Below are 22688 nucleotides of genomic sequence, written 5' to 3'. Positions count from 1 at the left end.
ATGCTCCGTGGCCGGAAGAGCCACTGCTTCTGTGCGGGGAAAGAAAGAAGGGCAAAAGTCCGAGGCTGGCATGGAAGCCCGCCGCGCGAGCCGGAGGTAGCCCAGCAGCGTCCAGTCTGGCCCCGCCCCGCGGAACCCTCGCCCGGCGCCATGGTGCTGGATAGCTTGGCCCGCATCGTCAAAGTGCAGCTGCCTGCTTATCTCAAGCGCCTGCCGCTGCCGGAGAGCGTCGGCGGCTTCCTGAGACTCTCAGGTTAGCGGGCTGCGCAGGGTTGTTTGGGAAAGGAGGGCGCTCTGTGTGTGTGTGTGTGTGTGTGTGTGTGTGTGTGTGTGTGTGTGTGTGATGAGAAACCCCCCCACACACACTTTGGGAGAAGCCCGACGTCTGAGGGAAGGTCCCAGTTTCTCGCCAACCCCGCGTTCGCTGGACACTTGCAGAAAGTCAGTCGGGAAATCAACTCCGTCGGATTCAATGGGGACCGAGTCGGGCAGCCTCCTCCGCCTGCGCCCTGTAGCTGCCTTGGTTTACACAATCCCCCCTTTCCCCCACACGCGAGGCGGGCACGCAGCCTCTTGGTTTCCCCGCTTTTCTGCGGCTACTCGCTTTGCTGGCTCGGTTCCAGGGCTGGGAAGGACGCAAAATGAATTGACGTTGAAGCAGAAAGAATGAATGTCACTCGGGTTCACACGTGGTTCGTTTGTGGCTGGTTCCTCACGACTGGCTTGGAACAATCCACGAAGCCGGTGTTATACACTGGTTTACCATGGTGGATAAATCAATACCTGAGAGATGCCAGGTTGGCTTTTAGTCTTTCATGCTGGGGTGGGGGTGGGCGAGAGAATGTCAAAACGAGCTTCGTTTTGATAGAAAAACATGACATTAATTTACTTGCATCCACTATCTCAATGCAAATGCAAAAGATTGTTTGAATGGTAGTGTTGTGGTGCTTGTTTCATCATTGTGGTTTGTAACAATAGCTTGTAAAAGTCAGATCCTAAAACAGTTTAGATCCAGAGTTTAGATCCACAGAAAATAACAGTTTAGTTATTTTCTTTACTTTCATATTTCAGGTCTGTTTTACAGTGCAATTTTAGGCATTTAAATGCTGCTGTCGATAATTTAGTTTCCCAGAAGATGACAGCATCTGGATCAATTTTTTTTTAGTTATTGATGTAGTTTAATCTAGGCCATATGTATCCTAATTGATGTCTTTTATATATTGTAAGCACTCAGTGTCTTTTGGGAGTCGGGTGACCTCAAAACCCAATAAATTATTGATTTAAAATGTAAGCTAATTAAAATGCTAGCTAATTCTATAGAAATTCTATAGGCTGTAGAAAATGGGAAAGTATCCTGAAAGGCAAATGCAAACCAGTTCCATGCTGTTACCAGAACCCTCTGTAAAATCACCAGGAGTTTCCTCTTGAGAAAACCTTTATATAACATGTAAAAGAAATGTATAGAAATTTTACCATTCATGTTTTTCTTCAATGGTAATAGGATTTTAAAATAAATTTCTTTAGATTTTGTCCTCTATCATTCCAGTGTGTATTTATAAACATAAGGTAAATAGTGAAATTGTATTTGTAGAAACCAAGATTATTGAATCATGCATCTTATGTCTATATTGATTTTGATTTGACAGTTTTATGTGTGTATCTAAATTGTTTTGATGATTCATTCAAGCCACTCGGGAAACTGTATGTAGTGCAGTAAAAAAAGGTACATAAGCAATGATGATTGATAACATTATACAACCGTTTTTGCAAGGAACTGTTTATTTAGTACATATGGCCACCCACTTTCCATGAAGTGGCTTTGGGTGGCATACAACCATTAAATAAAAATAAATGTATAAAAATTAAGACAAGCATACAAGTAGAGAAGAGAGTAGATTAAACACAATGCCAGAACCATCTTAAGAGAGCTGCAAGTCAGGTCTTGACAGACTAATGAAACCTTAGCAGTGATGGAACTAACCTCACTCTGGAAGGAGAATGTTCCACAAGCAGGGCATCTGGGCAGAGAAGGCCCACTTTCTTGGACCAGCCAAGTCAAGCAGACAATGCCTGCTCTTTCTGCCAGCTCTAATGGGGACAGGCAGATGCAATTGCAGATGGGCGGTCCTTCGGGCAACCCATGCCATGAAGTATAGCCAACATTCTTCAGTGGGGATAAGTGACTTTTTCTATATTAACTCATCTTTTATTCCTACAATGGTGGGTTATATGAATGGCTAATTATGCCAACGATCTGTTTCTGTGCATGTTTCTGTCCTGAGTGATATTGTTATTTCTAATATTTCTAAATCATCACTGAAATGAGTTATACCAATAAAAGAATAATTATGCATGAACTGTGGAGTCCTTGGTGCTCTCTGAGCTTGGTGGTTTTCTTGCAGACGTTTCACTACCAAACTAGGTAACGTCATCAGTGTACTTCAACCTCCTCAATCATAGCATATAATGGAATATGCATGTTGCAGACAAGAGAGCAATATAAACCTTGTGACAGTAACTGGAGAGGAAAGGTATGTGAACTTATTCTTGGGAAAATAGGGCAAACACTTGTTCTCTTTCTTGTGTTAATAGAGGAAGGATCATTCTCTTTCATTCGTCAGCATGATAAATTTTCCTGATTCTGCATGAGACACGGATACTTCTGTGTAAATATCTATCAAATAGCATGTTAATCTTGTTTTCCTGTCTCTTAAACCGACTGGTTAGATGTATACAAAATGCCAAAGTAGGTCTATCAAAGATCTAACAGCTGTATATACAAAGCATAATAAAGTTGGTTATTTTTAACCTTGGTTAATTTGTGAGGAGGTCATTTTGTTTATTGTGTGAATTCAGTTGACTTGATTGTGCAAACTCATAAATGAGTTCTGTCAGCAGATTAATTTTATTTTGAAAGTTTACCCAGAGCTATTTTTCTCAATAAACATGGCATATCTATTAACTGTTTTTATTTCATTTTTTTAAAAGAAATCTTGCTTCCAGCTATGAACTGTTCCTAGGCTGAGCTGCCTAATAAATTCAGAGGTTTGGAGAGATAAGTAAACTTCAGCTCAAATGAGCGCATTGGCTCTGTAGCCTCTACAAAGTTAAAAACCAGTTAGAAGTAATAAGCACAGCTGAAATGCCAATATGGGGTAGAGGATAAAATGCTTTGAGAGAAAAGGAATCTTGTTCAGCCTGCCTTTCTTGACTGAATGCAGAGCAGCTTTGGAAATTTTATCTATCAATTTGTGAGATACAGAATATTTTCTTGTACAATTTCACATGGAAGGTCACCAGGTCCACAATTTTATTGCCTTATTTGCCTCTTCCTGTTCCATTCATGTGTGCTCTTGCATCAGGCTAGATATCTGTTACATTTACATGCACAGTTACATTAGATAGAGAAGCCCATTCCTGTCTGACATGCCGTGTCCAGAATACAGTGTTTTCTTATGTTAGCCAAGTAAATTGGTCCTGAGGTAAAATGATGCTTCCATGGAGGCATCTCAAAAAGCACTGTGCAGTTATTTTGCGTTAACAAATTTTTGGGTAACAATAGAAGTTTCAAGACACAGAAAAAGCGGGACCACATATAACAGATTTTCCTGTAAAACTCTAATATACTCAGCTCCAGCAATGCCGGAGGAAGATCTATGCATTCTAGAGGCAGATGGATCAGTGCTTCTGCTCTCACTCCACTTTGTACATTCATATTAGATGTGGTTTCATAAAATTGTCTTAATTGCTTCTGCTTTCAAGGACTTTCATCCACATTTTCCTTCAAACTGTGTATTCTAACCCTGAGTTTGGTTTTATTGTTCTGATGAAGACATAATTATTAATGAATAAAAATACAGTAAATAAACATACGGAATCAAAAATCGTGGTTTGCTTAGTTATTGGTTTGTGGAATATTTAGTTACCCTGTGTTTATTATTTTTACAAATAAGCAGTTGTTGGGTTCATAAGCACTGCTAAATCAGAATTAAATCAAATTATGATATAGTTTGCTGTGTGAACTTGGTCCCTAAGATCTGGAAGCCATGTTTTATGGCATTATGTATGCAAACTAACTGTGACATATTCAACTATTAATGTGTGAACTCAGTTATTTTTAAATATGCTTAAGATCATGAAAATTGGATTCATGCAACATCCTGTATAAAACCAGTGAACAACTTGATGAATTAACACAATGGCCTGGCTAACACAATATGACTGTAAGACAGTGATTGACTTCCCACAATATTCTGTACCTGCAACTAGTCAAAAACCTTATCTGATGTGTTGTATGAAGTAAAATGAGTAAAACACAACACTAATGATTTTATATTCTTGTTGAACATTTACAAAAAACTAGTGACCTCGGCATATATATTGCAGACATAATTAGTAATCTGTCCTACCCAATCTCGTTTTTATGAAAGTTCCCCAAATACTTGATAATATTGATTGATTTCTGTTGAGAGCCAGTTTGGTCTATTAAGTTACTAGGCTAGAAACCAGGAGAGAGAGAGTTGTAATCCACTTTAGGCATGAAAACTGACTGGGTAACTTTGAACCTGTCACTGTCTTTCAGACCAAACTACTAACAGGGTGGTGATTGTGAGAAAAACAGGATGAAGGAGGAGAGTTAGATATGATTACAACCTTGAGTTGTTTATAAAAATAATAAAAGTAGGATTTTTAAAATAAAAATATTTTGATTATTCATTTGGAAAAAAATCAAAATCAGACTACCACAATGAGCACATTAGAAAGTTATTTATTGACTCTCACACCATCTCAATACCTTGGCTTCCTTTTTTCCCCATAGTTCTATTGTGTTTTCCATAGTAAAGGCTGCGGTTAAGATACATTTTAGAAAACATTAGAATATACAAGGAAAAGTATAATTTCAGCCTTTACTCACATGATCCACATACAATATATTTATTTATTTATTTATTTATTTATTTATTTCTATACCGCCTTTCTCCCGTAGGACTCAAGGCGGTGTACAGTCAAGAAAAATATAGACACACAAACATCATAAAATTGCTAATTAAAATTATTACTTAGTTTGGTCAATTAAATAAAACCCAGAATTAGATAACATTTAAAAATAAATGTTAATATATGATAAACCCAATCTAAAAATTGCAGGCAAATCACTTTGGGAAGGCAAGGAGGAGTTATGAGAAAAGGTATTAATATTTCAGATTATTTTATTAATAATCAGGTTTTTAAACTTTCAGTTACTGCAAGATGAATTTGGATTATCTAACCTTAAAAAGAGGCAGAATGTTTTATGAAAACATTTCACAATTCCGCGTTAGCAGCATCTACATTTAAATCATACCAAATACTTGGAATATGTATTTTATATAAAGAATTAGATTTATTGAACATGGAGAAAGAATGAAAAAGACATACCCTGTTTCCCCGAAAATAAAACATCCCTTGATAATAAGCCCAATTGGGGCTTTTGAGCGCATGTGCTAAAATAAGCCCTCCCCGAAAATATTTAAATGCAGATCTGGAAATCAGGTTAGACGGCAAGAAGAGCCCCATCTTGCTGCACACGCCCCAAAATAATAAGACCTCCCCGAAAATAAGGCCAAACGCTTATTTCGGGGTACAAAAAAATATAAGACAGGGTCTTATCTTTGGAGAAAGAATGGGTAATTAGAAAGATACTGCAATCCCAAATTTATAATTGTGGATCTCTATGACCCATTCTATTTATAAACTCACTTTATATAGATGCATAGGAAAAACTTATCTTTATTCTGTGAAATTAGGTATGATACGTTTAAAATTTAAGTGAAATGATTCATGTGAAACATGATGTGCTTTTTTTCCCTTTGTTCTGTCTTTGCGAGTCCCTTCTTTGCTTTCTTTCCAGTTTACATATTAAAGCAATGAAACAAAAAGTATGCTGAATCACAAACTATTTGGTCCCTTTTTAGCCGAATCCAATGTGTTCTGAGGACCAAAGGAAAGCAGCAGAAAAATACAACTTGAAAGGATATGCTGGATCTTCTTTCAGCAGATCCAGCTTGAATTATCTGTTTTTATATTTCCTTTTCTACTTCTTCCTTGTTAATTAATGTTGGGCTTCAGCAGAAAGTGTAAAAATTGATTTCCACTTCATTTGGATGCAAGATGAAGCAAGAAAGACTTCTTTGGCATTGCATTGTGCTCTCTGTTATACCTGCTTGCTCTCGTTTCCTGGTTCTGTTCCAAAGAATTCTACTGAAATATACCATATCATCCCAAAATGACTCTGCTTTTTATACTTAAATTGGTATCATTCTGCAATTTGCATCTGTTCTCTGCAGAGGATATGTGACTGCCTGGGAGAGGGAAATATCTGTCCCCATTCAAGACACTGTATTAGATGTATAGGTAGTCCTTGTTTAGTGACCACAATTGAGACCAGCACCTTTGTCATTAAGCAAAGCAGTTTGCACAGTACAAAATTATGGGACTGAAAGTGTGCTTTCTGATTCAAAACTGATAAGATTACTGTGTTTCACACATTTTTTTTTTCCTCCTAACCATTCCCAATCCTTGGGAATGCTACTCGTGGCCCTGGGATAATTAACAAGGGAGCAAATGTTTGTGTATGTTTGTATAATGGTTACTGCAGAATGCTGTTCTATAACATGCTTGTGGCATGTGCTCAGTTTCAGAATGGCTGCGGTTATTGCCTTTCCTGGGTGTCCTTGCTCTGCTGGGATATCTTGCTATTCGTCCATTCTTTCCCAAGAAGAAACGGCAGAAGGACAGCTTGATTAATCTCAAGATCCAGAAGGAGAATCCCAAAGTAGTAAACGAAATCAACATTGAGGACCTCTGTCATACTAAGGCAGTGTACTGCAGATGCTGGCGCTCTAAAACAGTGAGTTGTTTTATTGAATTTGCTATACCCTTTTTACTTAAGGTCATTCTTGTCTTTTATAATATAGAGTGCTTTGCTTCTTTTAAAAGTCACAATTGTGCGCTTCAGGGTAGAATGCTCTTGCAGACTAGTGAAGTCTAGTGAATTCTTCACTAGTGAAGAATTAATACTTTTTTTTTTTTACTTTTGCCATCAACTAGTGTTGATTATATACTACTAAAGACCTGCATTTTAAAATCTATTCTGTAGCTAGAAAAATATTTTTGTCCATAGTCCTCCAGGATCATTGGGAAAGTGATGTGTGATATGTGCTTTTGTAAACCAACATGGTCCTGGTAGCTTGGCAAACCCATATATGGCTTTGCCAAGCTACCAGGCCATATATATTCACCATGATTTATAATCCAAATGATTTAAACTCTTTTCCTTTCATTTAGTTGTTAAATTGCAAGGGTGAATTTGCTGGAGAAGAACAACAGCTATGATATAGATATGATTTGTCTATTTTACTTAACTAGCTAAGGATAGCACGCAATTCCATGGTTAGGACAAGTGTTATAAAACATATTATGCCAGCTGATCATAAACCATAGTTTAATTTCGATAAAAAGCCAAATATTGTTGTCTTGCTACTTATGATTTGATGTGTCCAAATTGGCAACTATGATTCAATTCTTTTAACGTGGGTTACACTAAGCAGAATTCTCTACATATTGCATATAACATTTAATATTTGATTGCCACCAGACAGTTGAAATTAAGAGGAAAGTGAAGATCTAAGCAAAGTACAGCTAGTACCAATTGAATTCTCAAAGTAAAATAATGGCATTTATTAATGTAGATAATTTAAACCAAGCCTATTATGATTTCTAAAACACTCTTTATACCTTAACACAGTGGTCCCCAACCTTTTTATCGCCGCGGACCAATCAGCCTTTGATAATTTTACCGTGGCCCGCTGAGCGCGCGCAAGGGTGGGGGCTTTGGGCCACACGTGCGTACCTGCGCGGGGCTCTCTTCCCTGGAGCCTTTGCGCACGGCCCAGGAGCTTTTGCGCACGGCCCAGGAGCCTTTGCGCTGCAGCGTTCATGTCACCCGGCCGCTGCGCGGCCCGGTGCCAGGTACTCCACGGCCCGGCACCGGTCTGCGGACCGGGGGTTGGGGACCACTGCCTTAACATATGCCAAGCCAGCCAATTGTTGAGGTTAAACTAAATAGGAATAGATTTTGGACAGAATATTTTTGTAGCTGTTCATTTCTGACCACTTCTCATTCCTGTTTAAACCGTTATTTTAAAGCATACATATCAGATGCTAAACTTGTACAATAGCTCTTAGTATTGGTGATGAATAAACATAGTACATAATTTAAAGCACCAAGAGTGTCATTTAGATTTCAGTTTACATTTTGGATACTTCTCATCCTTGGTGATCTATTACCCACACTAGCCTACCAACCTCATCTGAGTATGTATTGTGTTTCTTAATGTATTTGAGAGTAACCTCTCCCTTAATCTCAATTATAGTCCTAAAACCACTAACATTCCAGGTCACCTACTTTTTCTCTGTTTTTGTTTCAGTTCCCTGCCTGTGATGGCTCTCACAACAAACACAACGAGTCAACGGGAGATAATGTGGGCCCTTTAATACTCAGGAAAAAAGAAGTCTAGCAAACTCCTAAATATGCTGTGACTGAAGGGAAGTCCATTTGTATATGTATATGTCAGGCTTTCAATCTTGTAATAATCACAGAAATAAATTTTGGTATATTTTTAGAATATGTTGTTAGGTAACGTGTTGTATATTTTATATAACAAAAATATACTACAGGTATGCTTTGTAATCATAGATTATTTTTCCCAGAACTGGAGTGTTTGTAACAAAAATTAGAGATACCTACCTCTATTCTAACTACAAATATATCTAAACTACAGATATAAAGCCAGCTGTACTGCCAGATTGCCACAAAATTGGGAACTGATTTTTGTAGGTTGTCAAAGATAGTCATGATTTTGGTCTTAAATGGGTTTAGAAATTTGCATACAAGTCAGTACGTCAGTTTGAAAATTGAGTGTGAATAACTATCATTTTTATACAGATCTTCAAACAGCCTTCCTTGAGAATGATTAAAGGGTTCTACAAAGTAGTAGCAGAATGTTTTCTGCTTTTCAAAAGTTATACAGATTGTATTTAAGGTAACTTTTATTATCACTTTTTCTATGTACATACTGGCACACATTAAAAATGAAATTGATGCCTGGTCTCAAAAGAAAATGTGTGTTTGTGTATCTACACATATATACAGACCTATACACTCACAGAAAAGTTTACAGAATCTAGTTGTTCTGCTTCGGATACCATGAGGTCTCCTCCAAGAAGATAACAAAGAATACTGGAGCGGATGTTTAGCATCTCTGACAATACCGCTTGTATGCCATATCACGGATAGAAGGAAGTAAACTTCCAATAATATTTTTTGCTGTCTTCACTATGCTCTGCATAGCCTTCCTATCAAAACAGTAGTACAGATAGTCTTTGACTTATGACCACAATTGAGCCCAACATTTCTGTTGTTAAGTAAGACATTTGTTAAAGAGAGTTTTGCCCCATTTTACAACTTTTCTTGCTACAGTTAAATGAATCTGTTGTTAAATTAGTAACCAGGTTGTTAAGGGAATTTGGCTTCCCCATTGAATTTTCTAGTCAGGAGGTCACAAAAGTTGATCATATGGGATGTTGCAACCATTATAAATATGATCCAGTTGCCAAGTGTCTGAATTTTAATCACATGAACATGGGGATCATAAGTCACCTTTCAATGCTGTTGTAACTTTGAAGTCACTAAATAAATTGTTATTAAGTCGAGGACTACCTGTACTTCCAAACCAAACAGTAATACAATATGACAGGATGCTTTCAATCATCCCTTTACAGAAAGTAGTTAAGAATAGAAGGAAGATGTGCTCTTCTCATACGACGCTGAAAATGCAGACCCTGCTGTGCCCGCTTCACCAGTTTCTCACTGTTAAATGACCAAGCTAATCTACTTGTTAGCTGCACACCCAGCTAACTTACTAACCAGCTTCACAGTTGAATCATTAATACGCCTATCTTTTCTGAAATTGATGATGGATCTCGTTTTTCCTACATTTAGAACCAGTCTGTTCTTATTATACTAGTCCACCAGACCCCCTACCTCCTCTCTGTAAGCATCCTTATCTTCCTGAATAAGGCCCACTATTGTTGTATTATCTGCATACTTTCAATGACAATCTTCATCAATAAAACATAACTAAATAAAACAACATTTTTCAGGTGGAGGCGGTGCATTTTCTGAGGCCAATTAGCCATGCTAATAATACAATTTGTGTATTAATTAACTATCAAAAATTCTTTTTTAAAATACTTTATTTGTAGCAATGATCTCCAATTGACCAGAGCAAATGTATGGATCTCCCCCAAAGGCAATGATTACTAAACATCATCCTTATAGGGGAAATGAGAGAAGAATCTTGTTGAGATGTACAGATCTCATTTGCAAACAGGGTCTCTTGCTTTCACAATACTGCAAAAGTAAGACTCTGGCATAATAATACTAATTTGTGGCTTTCCAGGCATTTTGTCATACCTGTTTTGGAAAAAAGATTTCATATACTGAAAACAACTACTTATATACAATAATATGTATATATTTATACATCTTAGATTCCTTATGTCTTAAAATATTTATAATATAATGATTACATATAATCAAAACTGGTTATTAATCTGAATGCAAGAGTGTGAATAAACAGAGTTTTTAGTTATATGACTGACAACTTTTTTTAAAAAAATTCCAAGTTTGCTGCATGGAGAAATATAAGAATGTTCTGATTTGAAAAAGGCACTCAACTGCCAATCTATATATTGTTATAAACCATAATGTGATTTTAAATCATGGTTCACGGCCCACTGTTCTATAAATGCCACCTATTCTGGCTAAGATTCTGGTTCTTCTCATAAGGAAGCCAGGCAGTATATTCCAGAATGCTATGGCTCTTTTATGCAAACTTACCAACAATTTCAAATCCAAGAGAAGTAATGGAGATTTCAGCTCCAGTTAAACCAAATACTAGAAATTGATAGAGCTGCCATGGAAGAAGCCCTTTTTTATTAAATGTTATAAAAGATGGGAAAATATTAACCTCTCTATTTTTACATTAAGCTGATTAAAATTTTTGAAAAATCCCTCCATCGAGTCTTAATGTACCTCAATATACCTTGACTTTCTAAGAGAGAAATGGTTCTGAGAGGTATCTATACATGGTTTCTATCAGGATTTACAATAATAATAATGCCATTATTTCATTTATGATATATGGTGTTAATTATGTACATGCATGTTTTACATCTATAATGTCAATGCATACATATATTTGATCAATGAGTAAAATACAATGACAATGTATTGTCTGACATACATCTACACTCACAAATGTGTATGTATACACAGTAAAATGTGTGTGTGAATATGTGCATGTGTGAATGAAAAATATCAGAAGGTTAGGAGATAAAAGGGATTGAATAAAAAAATGTGAAACAGTTGTGTGATATAAAATACATAAATAAAATACATGCAGTATAAATAATTAAGTAATTCAACAACTAATTTCTTCACACCTACTTTCTGTAGATGGCTGTGATATTTCTGAATCCAGTAAATTACCCATGATGATAACTGAAATGAAAGAACGGCTGGAAAAAAAAATAAAACATTGTTTTCTTGTTAATATAGTTGATTGTCAGAGATTTCCACAAGATAACCAAAATTTATGAAATGCTACTTAGAACATCCGGAAATATAAAAAATATTTTTTAATACCAAACAGTTTTTAATATAATTTCATTTCCATTATTTCACTCTTCTTTTATAAACTAATAATAAAGGAACAGTCTTTAATATATTCATTAATACTTGGAAGCTAAATCCCATAATCAACATTAAGATTTCATGATATCTCAATATAGTTTCTACAAACTGTGTTTGAGATATTTGAACAACTTTCCAAAGGGTTTCATGTTTCCACAATATAATGGCGAATAAAAGATAATAAAATGCTTGTCTTACTTCACAGTGAGTAAATATGTTCCACATATTTGACTTATAAAAGTTTAGGCAGATTCTTTTTCTCTACTTACATCATAGATAGTTTGAGATGGCGTGACAGAATGCCTTCATTAACAGGTACCTGTCTCATGCATCTCAAAAGGAAATACACTTTTGACACAGATTTCTGAACTGAAATAGTTCAGCCAAATCAACACCCACAGTGGCTAATTGGTATTCTTAAACCACTTAAGAATATAGTCCTGTTAAACCTCAGGAATATAGTAAGTCTAACCATAGTAAAGCATTAACTCTAAATTCTATATAAGAATCAACAATAAAAGACATTGTTCTGGACTACTTTCTCATTCCCTCATTGTAACCAAACTTATATTATGCTGGCATTGTTGATGCTGCTGTAATCCTAGATTTTGTTAGTATGAGAAACCTGAACTATGTTTTGCTGTTAATCTTGACAGCAGCATTGGTTGACTAGTCAATAGTGGTCAGTGATATGATCTATTTCATGTCAAGGTAGACATAAGAACCAGGCACTCCTGGGATTTGATCCTGGGGTTCTGCCTAAGAGGAGAAGAGGCTGTTTTTTTCAGTCTAATTATCTAAGATTGAAACAGAACATATGCCCATGATATAGCATAATTATTACAACTATAATTAATTCAATGATAATCGTTCTTTGTCTGTCTCTCCTCTCTTCCTGTGAGAGAGGAATCTTAGAAGAAATCTTCACCCGGAGTGTATGGAATGGTTTTGCCGCAACATTCCAAAAGTTTGAATCTTTGTGGGCATGTAATATCTGTTTGCTTATTATAATTTAATCCATTCTCTTGGCAGACTCCAAATGATTTAAGCATCATCATAACATATTCAACTAACTGCATTAACTGTGTAAAAGAAATTGATCAATATATTGATAAATGATTCCTATATAATGTGAGCATTTGAAATAAACCTAAACCTGTAAGATACTTGGAAGATGGGGATTTTAGAAAAAAATACTCTGAAATTTGAGGGAGGATTCCAAGATGGCAATATACTGTATTTTTTTGCACTATAAGATGTTCCAGACCAGCATCTAGCTTTTGAGGAGGAAAACAAGAAAACAAAAAATTTGTTTCGGCCACGAACATTTTGCACTGCTTTGTCTAAACCTTTTAAGACTTATCTTCGGTTGCCTCTTGTAACATGCTGTTATACTGTTGCATTTGTTTCCCGGAGGCTGGAGATGAGTGAAAGGAAAACATCCACGGATAGCAGAATCAACAGAAACTTTATTGAGCATCAGACATAGTTTATATAGTTTCTCAGTTCTCATCTACTATACGTGCGTAAGATCTCCGACCTCCGGGTATTTCGCTGTGCACTCAAGACCCTGTTGTTCCGCCAGGCCGGGCTATCAACATAATAATTTTAAATTGGGTGTTTTAAATTTCTGGGGTTTTAAATTGAGCCGAATTATTTAATAATTTTAAATTATTTTAATTGATGTCTGTCTTTGTGCTTTTAATAGGCTGTACACCGCCCTGAGTCCTTCAGGAGAAGGGCGGTATAGAAATAAAATTATTCTTATTCTTATTTATCACCGCTGCCACACCAAACCCCACAGCTTGGTTTGTGGCACAATATTCGCTCCATAAGACCCACAGACATTTCCACCCACTTTTTTTTTGGGGGGGGGTGTCTTACAGTGCAAAAAATACAGTAACTACAATCCCCATAATGAGCCCTTCCTAAAAAAAACTTTTTTATCCAACTTGAATTTTCATTCAACATCTATTTTGAACAACTGACTTCTTTTAACAATTACTTTTTACAATTTTATCATTTTTTTAAAACTTTTTTTATTGCTACTATCTGACTAGCCCTATTTATCTAAAGCATATTTGCACTGCAGTCATGGAAGGAAGAAGCAACACAGAACACCTTTTGCAATACATCACTTTGCTGAGCCTCTAAAACAGCAGAAAGCTGGTGGATTTATCAGAAGCAAGCAAGCCTCCATAGTGAGTAACATCATCCTGTTTCATCTTTTTAACAGATTTGACCCCTTAGAGTGGGACTTACAAAGCAGAGAGTGAGAGTCAGCAACATCTAGAACTTTCCACCTCTTTGATGGAAAATGCTCTCTTTCACAAAATGCTGCTGCTTGTTCAGCCACCAAAAGGCTCATACAAAAGAGAGAGGAGGGCTCTACTTTCAAATCCTTGAAAAAAAAATACACTTGACTTTATAACTAAGGAGTCTATTAATAGAATACACTCTTCTATCAATTTTTGAACTGCTGACCAAAGTAGATTCTCTTAAAACACTCCTTCAAAAGAATTACTGAAATTCAATCAAATAAAATCGCTCACTTTGCCAAAGCAAACAGTCTCTGTTCAAATTGCAAACAGCCAGCGAGCAGGGTGAAAGTGATGGATAAAAAAGAAAAATATTAATAACTACAGAGAAAGATGAAAAGCTTTCAAAAAGCAAGTGTCGCCTACAAGCTAGCAGGATAATGTTGCAAATCCTAAACAACAGAGTAAACCGAAGTAGATGAGGGTCTAAAAAAGCCATCACCCAGTCCTTACACCAGCTACTACACTGTGAAAGACAACTGATGGACTTACAAAAGGTAGAATGGCTTCCACCTAGAGACACTCTAGTCCTGTTGACATTGTACAGCCTGTAATCCCCAGTGTGCTCTTCAAAATGAGAACTTTTTGAGCATTTTCTATCTTCTAAGTCAGTGCAGCTATGAGGGTACTGGCATTTTAATACATAAAAATAAAACTCCTCACTCAGACTTCGAAGATACCTTACCAATACAGCCTCTGCAAGGGAAGTCTAATTAAACAACTTATTCAACTTACAGCCACACAGCTGTTTAATGAACAACTAGGACAAAGTTTAACTAACTACTTCAGTGCTCTGTCACATCAGACTGACATCATAAAGTGGCTGGATGACATCACAGAATCTCTGTAATGCAGCCAAAACACTATTGGTCCGAAATTAAGTCCCTGATCAGCCAACTCAGGAGAGGGAAGGCTCCTTGAGCTACTTCATTCCCACAAAACCAGGGTGGATAAAAATCAATGATTTTTTTTTAAAAAAATAAAAAAAAAATCAGATTTTTTTTATTTAAATCAGATTTTTTTTATTTAAATCGGATTTTTTTTTATTTTTATCGAATTTATTTTAATAAAAAACTTTTGGGGTAAAAATCTATCGTAAGATAGTTTTCTATTTAAGATACATAAATAATTTAGTTTATTCAGCATGAAATGGAGCTTAGTTATGTAGCATGAGGCTGTATATTCTGCAACCCTGGGACTATCGGTGAGTCAACAGCGGGTCAAAGGAGTAGCAGAGATGACAGTTGCTCTTTAAAAATTATGATTTAAATTGAGTTGATTTAAATCAAGCCTTTTTACTAGTGATTTAAATTGTGATTTAAATCAACTTGATTTAAATCAAATCCACCCTGCGCAAAACTACTGAAGAACATAGAATGGTGAGCTCTAAGCTTGGCATCATTTTTCACTTATATTGACACCACTGGATGCATCCTTGAGGATTGGAGTCTGGCAATTATAGTCCCAACTATAAGAAGGGAAAGAGATGACTGCAAAGTGCAGGCTAACTACCTTGCTCAATGCAATCAGCAAACTCTACAATAAGCACCTTCACAATACACTTAAGAATTGGCGGCATTCCTCTCAAAACAAGTTACAATTCAAACAGGGTAAAACAGGGTTGTATTTGTCCCTCCTGCTTTCCAACTTCTACATCAATGGCATAGTGAGATGTCTAAATGAACCCAATTTCCATCCCCCTAAACTGGCCTGCTGCTTCATGAATATGATATTGTACTTCTCCACAGAACACCAACAGCCTTAAAAGAGCTCCAAAATCTTTGATCCAATATTGCAATAATGACAATCTGGAAATAAATTATCAGAAAAATAAGATTATGGTTTTTGCCAAAAGGCAAATGCCACATTATGGAGCATTAATGGTCATAAAATAGGACAAGTGACTAGCTTGAAGTATTTAGGAGTAGTCATGCATGCATGTCACTGGCTCAAGAAAAGCCCACTGTGAATATGCTGCTGTGGCTGCTGCCTGACAAAGATCTGCTAATGACATCCTCAAATTCTTCTGATCCAAGAGAGGATATTATGTTCTAATCAAGCTCTTTCTGGCTAAGCCTTTAGCCCAGCTCCTCAATAGGACTTTGGTTGGGCCCCCAGCTTCATGTTTTACTTTTTGTGCAAAGGGTACAATCTAAATTCATCCAGTTATCATGCCATGTCTCAAACACACATCTGCGACTGGAAACCAGGCGTGATAAAAGTGGAGTCCAGAGTGTGTCTAGTTTCTATAAACCTTTGGCGAAAGCTCACCTTTTTTCCTCAAGGCTTCCATTGATCCTTCATGGATTAAGGCTGTGGAATTTAGTCTCTCAAGTCAAGTTCTCCTTCCACAGTTCTTAAGATGGAATATGATCAGGCAAAACAATCCCTAAAGGTTAAAGAATACAGAGAGGCAAGCAATTTGAGGGAAAGCTCCAATCTCCTTGAGACCAGTACACAACTAATACATTGATACTGTTGCCAGTTACCTTGCCCAGCTGGAAACACCTACCCATCAGAAAGCTTCCTCCGCTGCCCAATGCTATGATCCCCCTCCACTTCAGTATTGGACTGTAAATATAAGTCCCGTTCACTGAAAGGCTTTGCCCCTTTAATTTTGGGGAAGCAGAAACAATGCCTCTACAATCTCCTTCTACACTGCTCCCATTATGGAAACATCTGAAGTAGATTCATACTTCTTCTGATCAGAAGATACCCTGGTGGTCCAGATTCAGCCTATGCACAGATGCTGCTCGTAGAAGTACCTCTAGTTACAGCATATGTAAATAGGTTTTGCACAGCAGCACAGGTCTGTTGAATTTTGATGGGCCATTACTGTGCAATGCATACCCACAACTATAATCCATTGAAATTTTAAATAATGCTATCTTGCTACCACCACTTAATCAGTTTTCTGGCAAGGTGAAAATTGCAGCACCTCCAGGCAGGTTCCTGGACTTACATTGGTGAAGTAGGGAGTTAATTTTCAGGGATCTGGGTAGAATACCACTGGCCCATCAGCTGTTCTAAAAGCAATCTACGGTACACTAATCCTCAACGCAAAAGTAAACAAGCACAGTACAAAAAGGAACTTTCTGCAAGCAATACATGCAAACAAAGAAACAGCACAGTAGAATGCAAAGGAACTTTACAAGTACTAAATCTTCTTTCTATAGATGCTGGATTCTATTTCTGCAAGCAATTGCAAGGTAAACACAAACAAAAGCTGTAATGAAAAAGACATTATAGTACTTACATAGTAGGTTGCAAAGTAATTACAAATAAGCACAGCAATTTATGAAGTACTTATAAACAAGCGTAGTGCTATAATGAAAACAAAAACGTTAAAATACTTACAAAGGCAACTGTAGTGCTCCATCCGAAAGACCACAGCTACGAGAAGCAACAAGGGCAGCAACGAGAAACTCACTCCTTCAGTTTTCTACCTGGCAGCAATGAGGAGAAATCCCCATGCGCAGGCTATAAATCCATGGTTTTGATTGATCATGTGACCAGGGGGGAAAACCACTTGCTGATCATACCTCGGCCTCGGAAATTGTCTGATGGAACTGTAGGCAAAAAAGGGCAGTCACAGGATCTGATAGCCTTGGTTATAAAATCAAAAGAGCTATAATGAATATGTCTTTACTTAAAAAAAAAAGTGATCATTTAGTGACACGCTGGACATAATTATATATTCTTAAACTGTATTGTTTTCTTGGCAAAAAAGAAACCTATTCACCAGAGTTCATAATGACTATATGGAACTCGGAAATGGTCTCATCTGAATACCCTTTGAGGCCGTTTAAACCTACTTGGGGGTCTCCAAAAAATTTGATTTTCTATAGGAGCTTTGGGACTTCTTCGGTTTTTAGGTTTACTCAGAAATCTTAAACTACTGAAATTAGTGGCACTTTTTCCAACTAAATGTGAATACAATCTCAGTTTTTAGTAAAGTGTCATAATACTGTTTATCGATCATAGTGAAAAGAACTTTAATCATCTATCTCGGACGGAGTGGCTGTGGTTGCCGGCAGCTCATGGTCTAGTGGCTCCATCACTTTTGATGGGAGGGGAGTTGCTTACTACCTCTGAAAGGGCTCGCAATCTAGGCGTCCTCCTGGATTTGCGGCTGTCCTTAGTGGACCATCTGACGGCCGTGACCAGGGGGGCTTTTGCACAGGTCTGCCTGGTGCGCCAGTTACGCCCTTTCCTAGACTGGGATGCCCTCCGTACAGTCACCCAAGCTCTCGTTATTTCTCGTTTGGACTACTGCAATGCCCTCTACATGGGGCTGCCCTTGGAGTGTACCCAGAGGCTCCAGCTGGTCCAGAATGTGGCCGTGTGGGTTGTTATGGGAGCTTCCCGTTTCTCCCATGTTTCACTTCTCCTGCGCGAGCTGCACTGGTTACCGGTGGTCCTTCGGATCCGCTTCAAGGTGCTGTACTTACCTATAAAGCCCTACATGGCATGGGCCCGGGGTATCTGCAGGACCACCTTCTGCCTGCCTCCCACCGCCCTGCGCGCTAACATAGGACGGCCCTCCTCCGGGTGCCATCGGCCAGACAATGTTGGCAGGATGAGGGCATTCTCTGTGGGCGCACTGACCCTCTGGAATGGGTTACCCACGGGGCTCCGGACGGCCCCCGACCTCCGCTCTTTCCGCTGTGACCTGAAGACATGGCTTTTTCAACAAATTTGCTGATCTGATGGGTGATTTTTAATTGGGAGATTTTAATTGATTATTTTAGTAGTTATTTTTATTGTTTTCATCGTTTTAATTTTTGTGAGCCACCCCTAGTCCTTTGGGAGAAGGGCGGCATATAAGTATAATAAAATAAATAAATAAATAAAAATCTCATAACCAAGAGTATTTTTTATTTGTTCCTATTTATACCTATGACTGAGGAGTGCAGGGTTTTTTTTTCTGTTATTGCTTTCCAGTTCAAAGGATATGTCACTTTCATCTTATCGGTTCTGCATGATAAATTAATTTCCTTGAAATTCAATTTTAAATACATTCATTGTGAAATTTCCATTTCTAAGCAGTACTGTGGCTGAAATGTATTGATGCATTTGTATTTAAATATATTTTCTTAATTGCATCAATAGTTACATAAAAATGAAAGATAGATAATGTGACTATAACTATTTTTATTTCTAACATTTGCATGAGAAAAAAACTGTAAAATGCTATGAAACACCCTAAACAGTAAAGGATTAACTGTTGCGAATGGTAAGCATTGATATATTGGAAGAAATAACTGTTGTCACAGGTGGTCTATAAAACATGTATGAAACAGTCTGTATGGAATTTCCCAAGAATGTCTTTGCCATACTCCAAAGGGCCTCCTCAATACCAGTCTGCCTTACCTGATTCAAGGGCAGGAATTCAAAAGGAAAACCACTAGGAACAGGGGCAAAGAAACGTTTGCATCCCAAAGCAGGGCTGGGGGGTATATTGTGGCCAGGCAAAAAATATATGCCAGAAGACAGCAGGTTGACACATAGCAACGAGTTCTCTGTGGACCATTTTCTTTACAAACAACCAGCATTCACAACATATACACACACTGCAGTCCTGCCAGTGAATACCAGGCAGGGAAATCTGTCGTTTTCAATCCAAGGTAAGAACTTTTCACTACTTTGTTCTGGAGATCAGGAGTGCGCAACAGTTGGCCTTCCAGATCTTATGGAACTGTAAATAACCTCCCCCCGCCCCCAATAATTTGTAGCCAGCATAAATGTAAAGAAATGTAAAGATTCCCCTTGCACATATGTGCTAGTCATTCCCGACTCTAGGGGGCAGTGCTCATCTCCGTTTCAAAGCCGAAGAGCCAGCGCTGTCTGAAGACGTCTCCGTGGTCATGTGGTCGTCATGACTAAACGCCAAAGGCGCACGGAATGCTGTTACCTTCCCACCAAAGGTGGTCCCTATTTTTCTACTGGCATTTTTTACGTGCTCACCGTTACGCGGCACTAGGGATTCAAACCGCTGAACTGCCGACCTTTCGATCAAGCTCAGTGTCTTAGCCACTGAGCCACTGTAGCCAGCATAGCCAGAGGTATAAGATAGTTGAAGTTTAGTTCAGCAACATCTGGAGGAGCAGAGATGATCTACTCTGACTTTAATATCAAAATCAACTGAAGGCCTATAAGCTTTTAAAGTTTCATCATCAGTCTGGAGTCAGTACTTCTAAGTAGAAGAGAGCCATTTTTGTATTTTCTCTCTACCCAACACCACCGCACCCAACCCCCTATTGAAATATGTTTACATGTCATCATTGGTGCAACTCCCTTGTTTGTTTATATGTGGCCTTCCAGATCTTAGTGAACTATAAACCCTCCAATAGATTTGTAGGCAGCATAGCCAGAGGTACTGTATAAGATAGTACTCTACCTGGACAGTTGCTTTCGGGATCCATGCCAGTGGAATAAGTAATTTTTTCTTCCAATGAAAGCCAGAGCCAATCATCAAGGTAGCAACAATTTGAACTGCTACAGCCAAAAAACTTAGTGGCCAAACAAAACCCTGTAGAGAGAGAGATTTAATACTTCCATTTGACTGGGAGAATACTTGTAAGAGCAAATGGCATGCAATCACAATCTTGATCGATAAAATGTAGCTAAGTATTTCTCAGATGGAGCCAGTGCATTTTCTGAAACCAATTAACCATGACTGTATTTGCTTATTAAGTCATTATCAAATATTTGTAGTTTTTTTTTTAATAAGGTACGTTATTTGTAGCCATGACCCCCAACTGACTAGGAGCAGATCTATAGATCTCCCCCAAAGGCAATCATTACTTAACAACATCTATATAGGGGAATGGGAGAAGAATCTTGTTGAGATGTACAGATCTCTTCTGCAAACAGGGTCTGTACTTGCAATACTGCAAAATAAGATTCCTGCATAATAATACTAATTTGTGGCTTTCCAGGCATTTTGTCATACCTGTCTTGGAAAAACTATTTCATATACTGAAAACTACTTGAACAATATTTATATGAACATTCATTTTGGAATTCTTAGTTGCCTCAGTTATATATATGTATGTATATATGTATGTATGTATGTATGTATGTATGTATGTTATATGTGTGTGTGTGTGTGTTTACACACACATGCATTATATAAAATCTTAGTTGGATATTCATTTGAGTGAACAGTGTATAAACAGAGTTTTTAGTTGTATGACTGACATTTTTAAAAATATTCTACGTTTGCTGCATATCATCAGGAGAGCCATCATCAGGAGTGATTGAATCCAGGTTACATGACTGCAAAGGTGTCTTGGTGGTTGCAATTTTGAACCCCTATTGTAAGTACAGTTTTGGGATGGCATTTGTAATTTTAAACAATCATCATATGTACCTTGAGGATACCTGTAAATGTATAAGGGAAGATTGATCCATTCAATATATGGATGGATCCACCTTTCTGCCCAACATGACTAGGCTGAGCCTGAAGGCAGGATCAAATGCATCAATATTTCAATCAACATCATTTTACCCGAAGCAAAGATTAGGAAAGCAAATCTAGCACATAAAGCAAAATTGGCAGGAAAACATGCATGTAGAACAGCCCAGAGTAACAAAATGTGCAAAGATAAGATTACTGGCGATATTTTACATACTAATATGGTATTGGAATCAAAATAAAGTTTTAGCAGTTTATTTAGAACAAGCACAGATTAGAACATCCACAGGAAGAATCAAAAACAAGAAAAATATAGAATTCAACATGAACTATGAATAGAAAGGCAGGTAGAGCGGGTCGCGGCAGCCCGATGGCCTCGGCCGGACTCGGCGGAGGACGAATCGGCTCCGGACACTCCGCGATCCCTGCTGAGCCCCCAACGGTCCGTCCCGGCACCTTCCACCCCTCAACCCCACCGCCGGGCGCGATTGCGGGCAGCCGGGAATCCAACCTCCCGTAACGCTCCTACCGGGCCCGGCCGAACCGCCGAGCGCCGCTGCCCGACGCCCCGCGGAATGGAAGGAAGGAAGGAAAGGAGGCCGTGTTCCCTCCCGGCTCCTTCCTCCGCCCGGCGGCTCAGCCAAGCCGGCAGGCCGAGGCCGCGTCGGGCCCCCCGCTCACCTTGTTGATGCGTTTCAGCGCCATCCTGCCTTCTGCGCGGGGAGAGCGTGGCGGTGCGGGTGGTGGGGGTGGTGGGTGGCCGCCGCGGCCGGGGGTCACTCGAACTGCGCCTCCTTCGCCTCGTCGGGCCTGTCTGCGCCGCCGCCGCTGCCGCTCTCCCTCCCTCCCTCCCTGCAGGTGGGGGAATGGAGCCGCTCGCTCGCCCGCCGTCTGCGTTTTCCTTCCTCCGGAAACAGCCGGGGGCGCCCGCCCGCACCGAACACCAGCCGCGACCTCAACGGCGCCGCCTCTTTCGATCGGCGGATGTCTCCCGCCCGAGATAGGAAAGGAGGCTTCCTCGCGCTCATTCGGGGGAACGAAAGGCGGGCTGGAAGATTTGCGCACGCGCGACTCATCAGATTTACCTTAGAAGACGCCTTAAAAAGCAGGGATCCCCAAACTTAGCAGCTTTAAGACTTGTGGACTTCAACTC

At 38.6% G+C, this 22688-nt stretch overlaps 1 protein-coding gene and 1 long non-coding RNA gene across 2 annotated transcripts; one reads left to right on the top strand and one right to left on the bottom strand.

Annotated features, from left to right (window-relative positions):
* LOC139320104 (CDGSH iron-sulfur domain-containing protein 2) lies at window positions 1-9753 on the top strand. Its single transcript, XM_070948253.1, has 3 exons — window positions 1-253; window positions 6675-6889; window positions 8469-9753. The coding sequence occupies exons 1-3, from the start codon at window positions 1-3 to the stop codon at window positions 8556-8558; spliced, it is 558 nt and encodes a 185-aa protein (XP_070804354.1). The 3' UTR covers window positions 8559-9753.
* Window positions 9073-22473, bottom strand: LOC139320105 (uncharacterized). Its single transcript, XR_011600677.1, has 6 exons — window positions 22217-22473; window positions 20516-20647; window positions 17473-17684; window positions 16387-16504; window positions 11552-11622; window positions 9073-9396 (listed from the first exon to the last, which is right to left on the bottom strand). It is a non-coding gene; the product is annotated as an uncharacterized lncRNA (long non-coding RNA).
* Window positions 22474-22688: the final 215 nt, after the last annotated feature.

This window comes from Pituophis catenifer, unplaced genomic scaffold (assembly GCF_029215685.1).
Source record: "Pituophis catenifer annectens isolate HBS135680 unplaced genomic scaffold, rPitCat1.0.hap2 SCAF_8, whole genome shotgun sequence".
Taxonomy (NCBI): domain Eukaryota; kingdom Metazoa; phylum Chordata; class Lepidosauria; order Squamata; family Colubridae; genus Pituophis; species Pituophis catenifer.
Note: the sequence above shows the minus strand (reverse complement) of the source record. Positions and strands in the feature narration are given on the sequence as shown.

Bases quoted from the DNA above. Each gene is read 5' to 3' on its own strand.
- LOC139320104 (XM_070948253.1), top strand. From the start codon at position 1: ATGCTCCGTGGCCGGAAGAGCCACTGCTTCTGTGCGGGGAAAGAAAGA. The intron at 254-6,674 runs GTTAGCGGGCTG...GCATGTGCTCAG, and splicing joins CGGCTTCCTGAGACTCTCAG to TTTCAGAATGGCTGCGGTTA. The intron at 6,890-8,468 runs GTGAGTTGTTTT...TTTTTGTTTCAG, and splicing joins GATGCTGGCGCTCTAAAACA to TTCCCTGCCTGTGATGGCTC.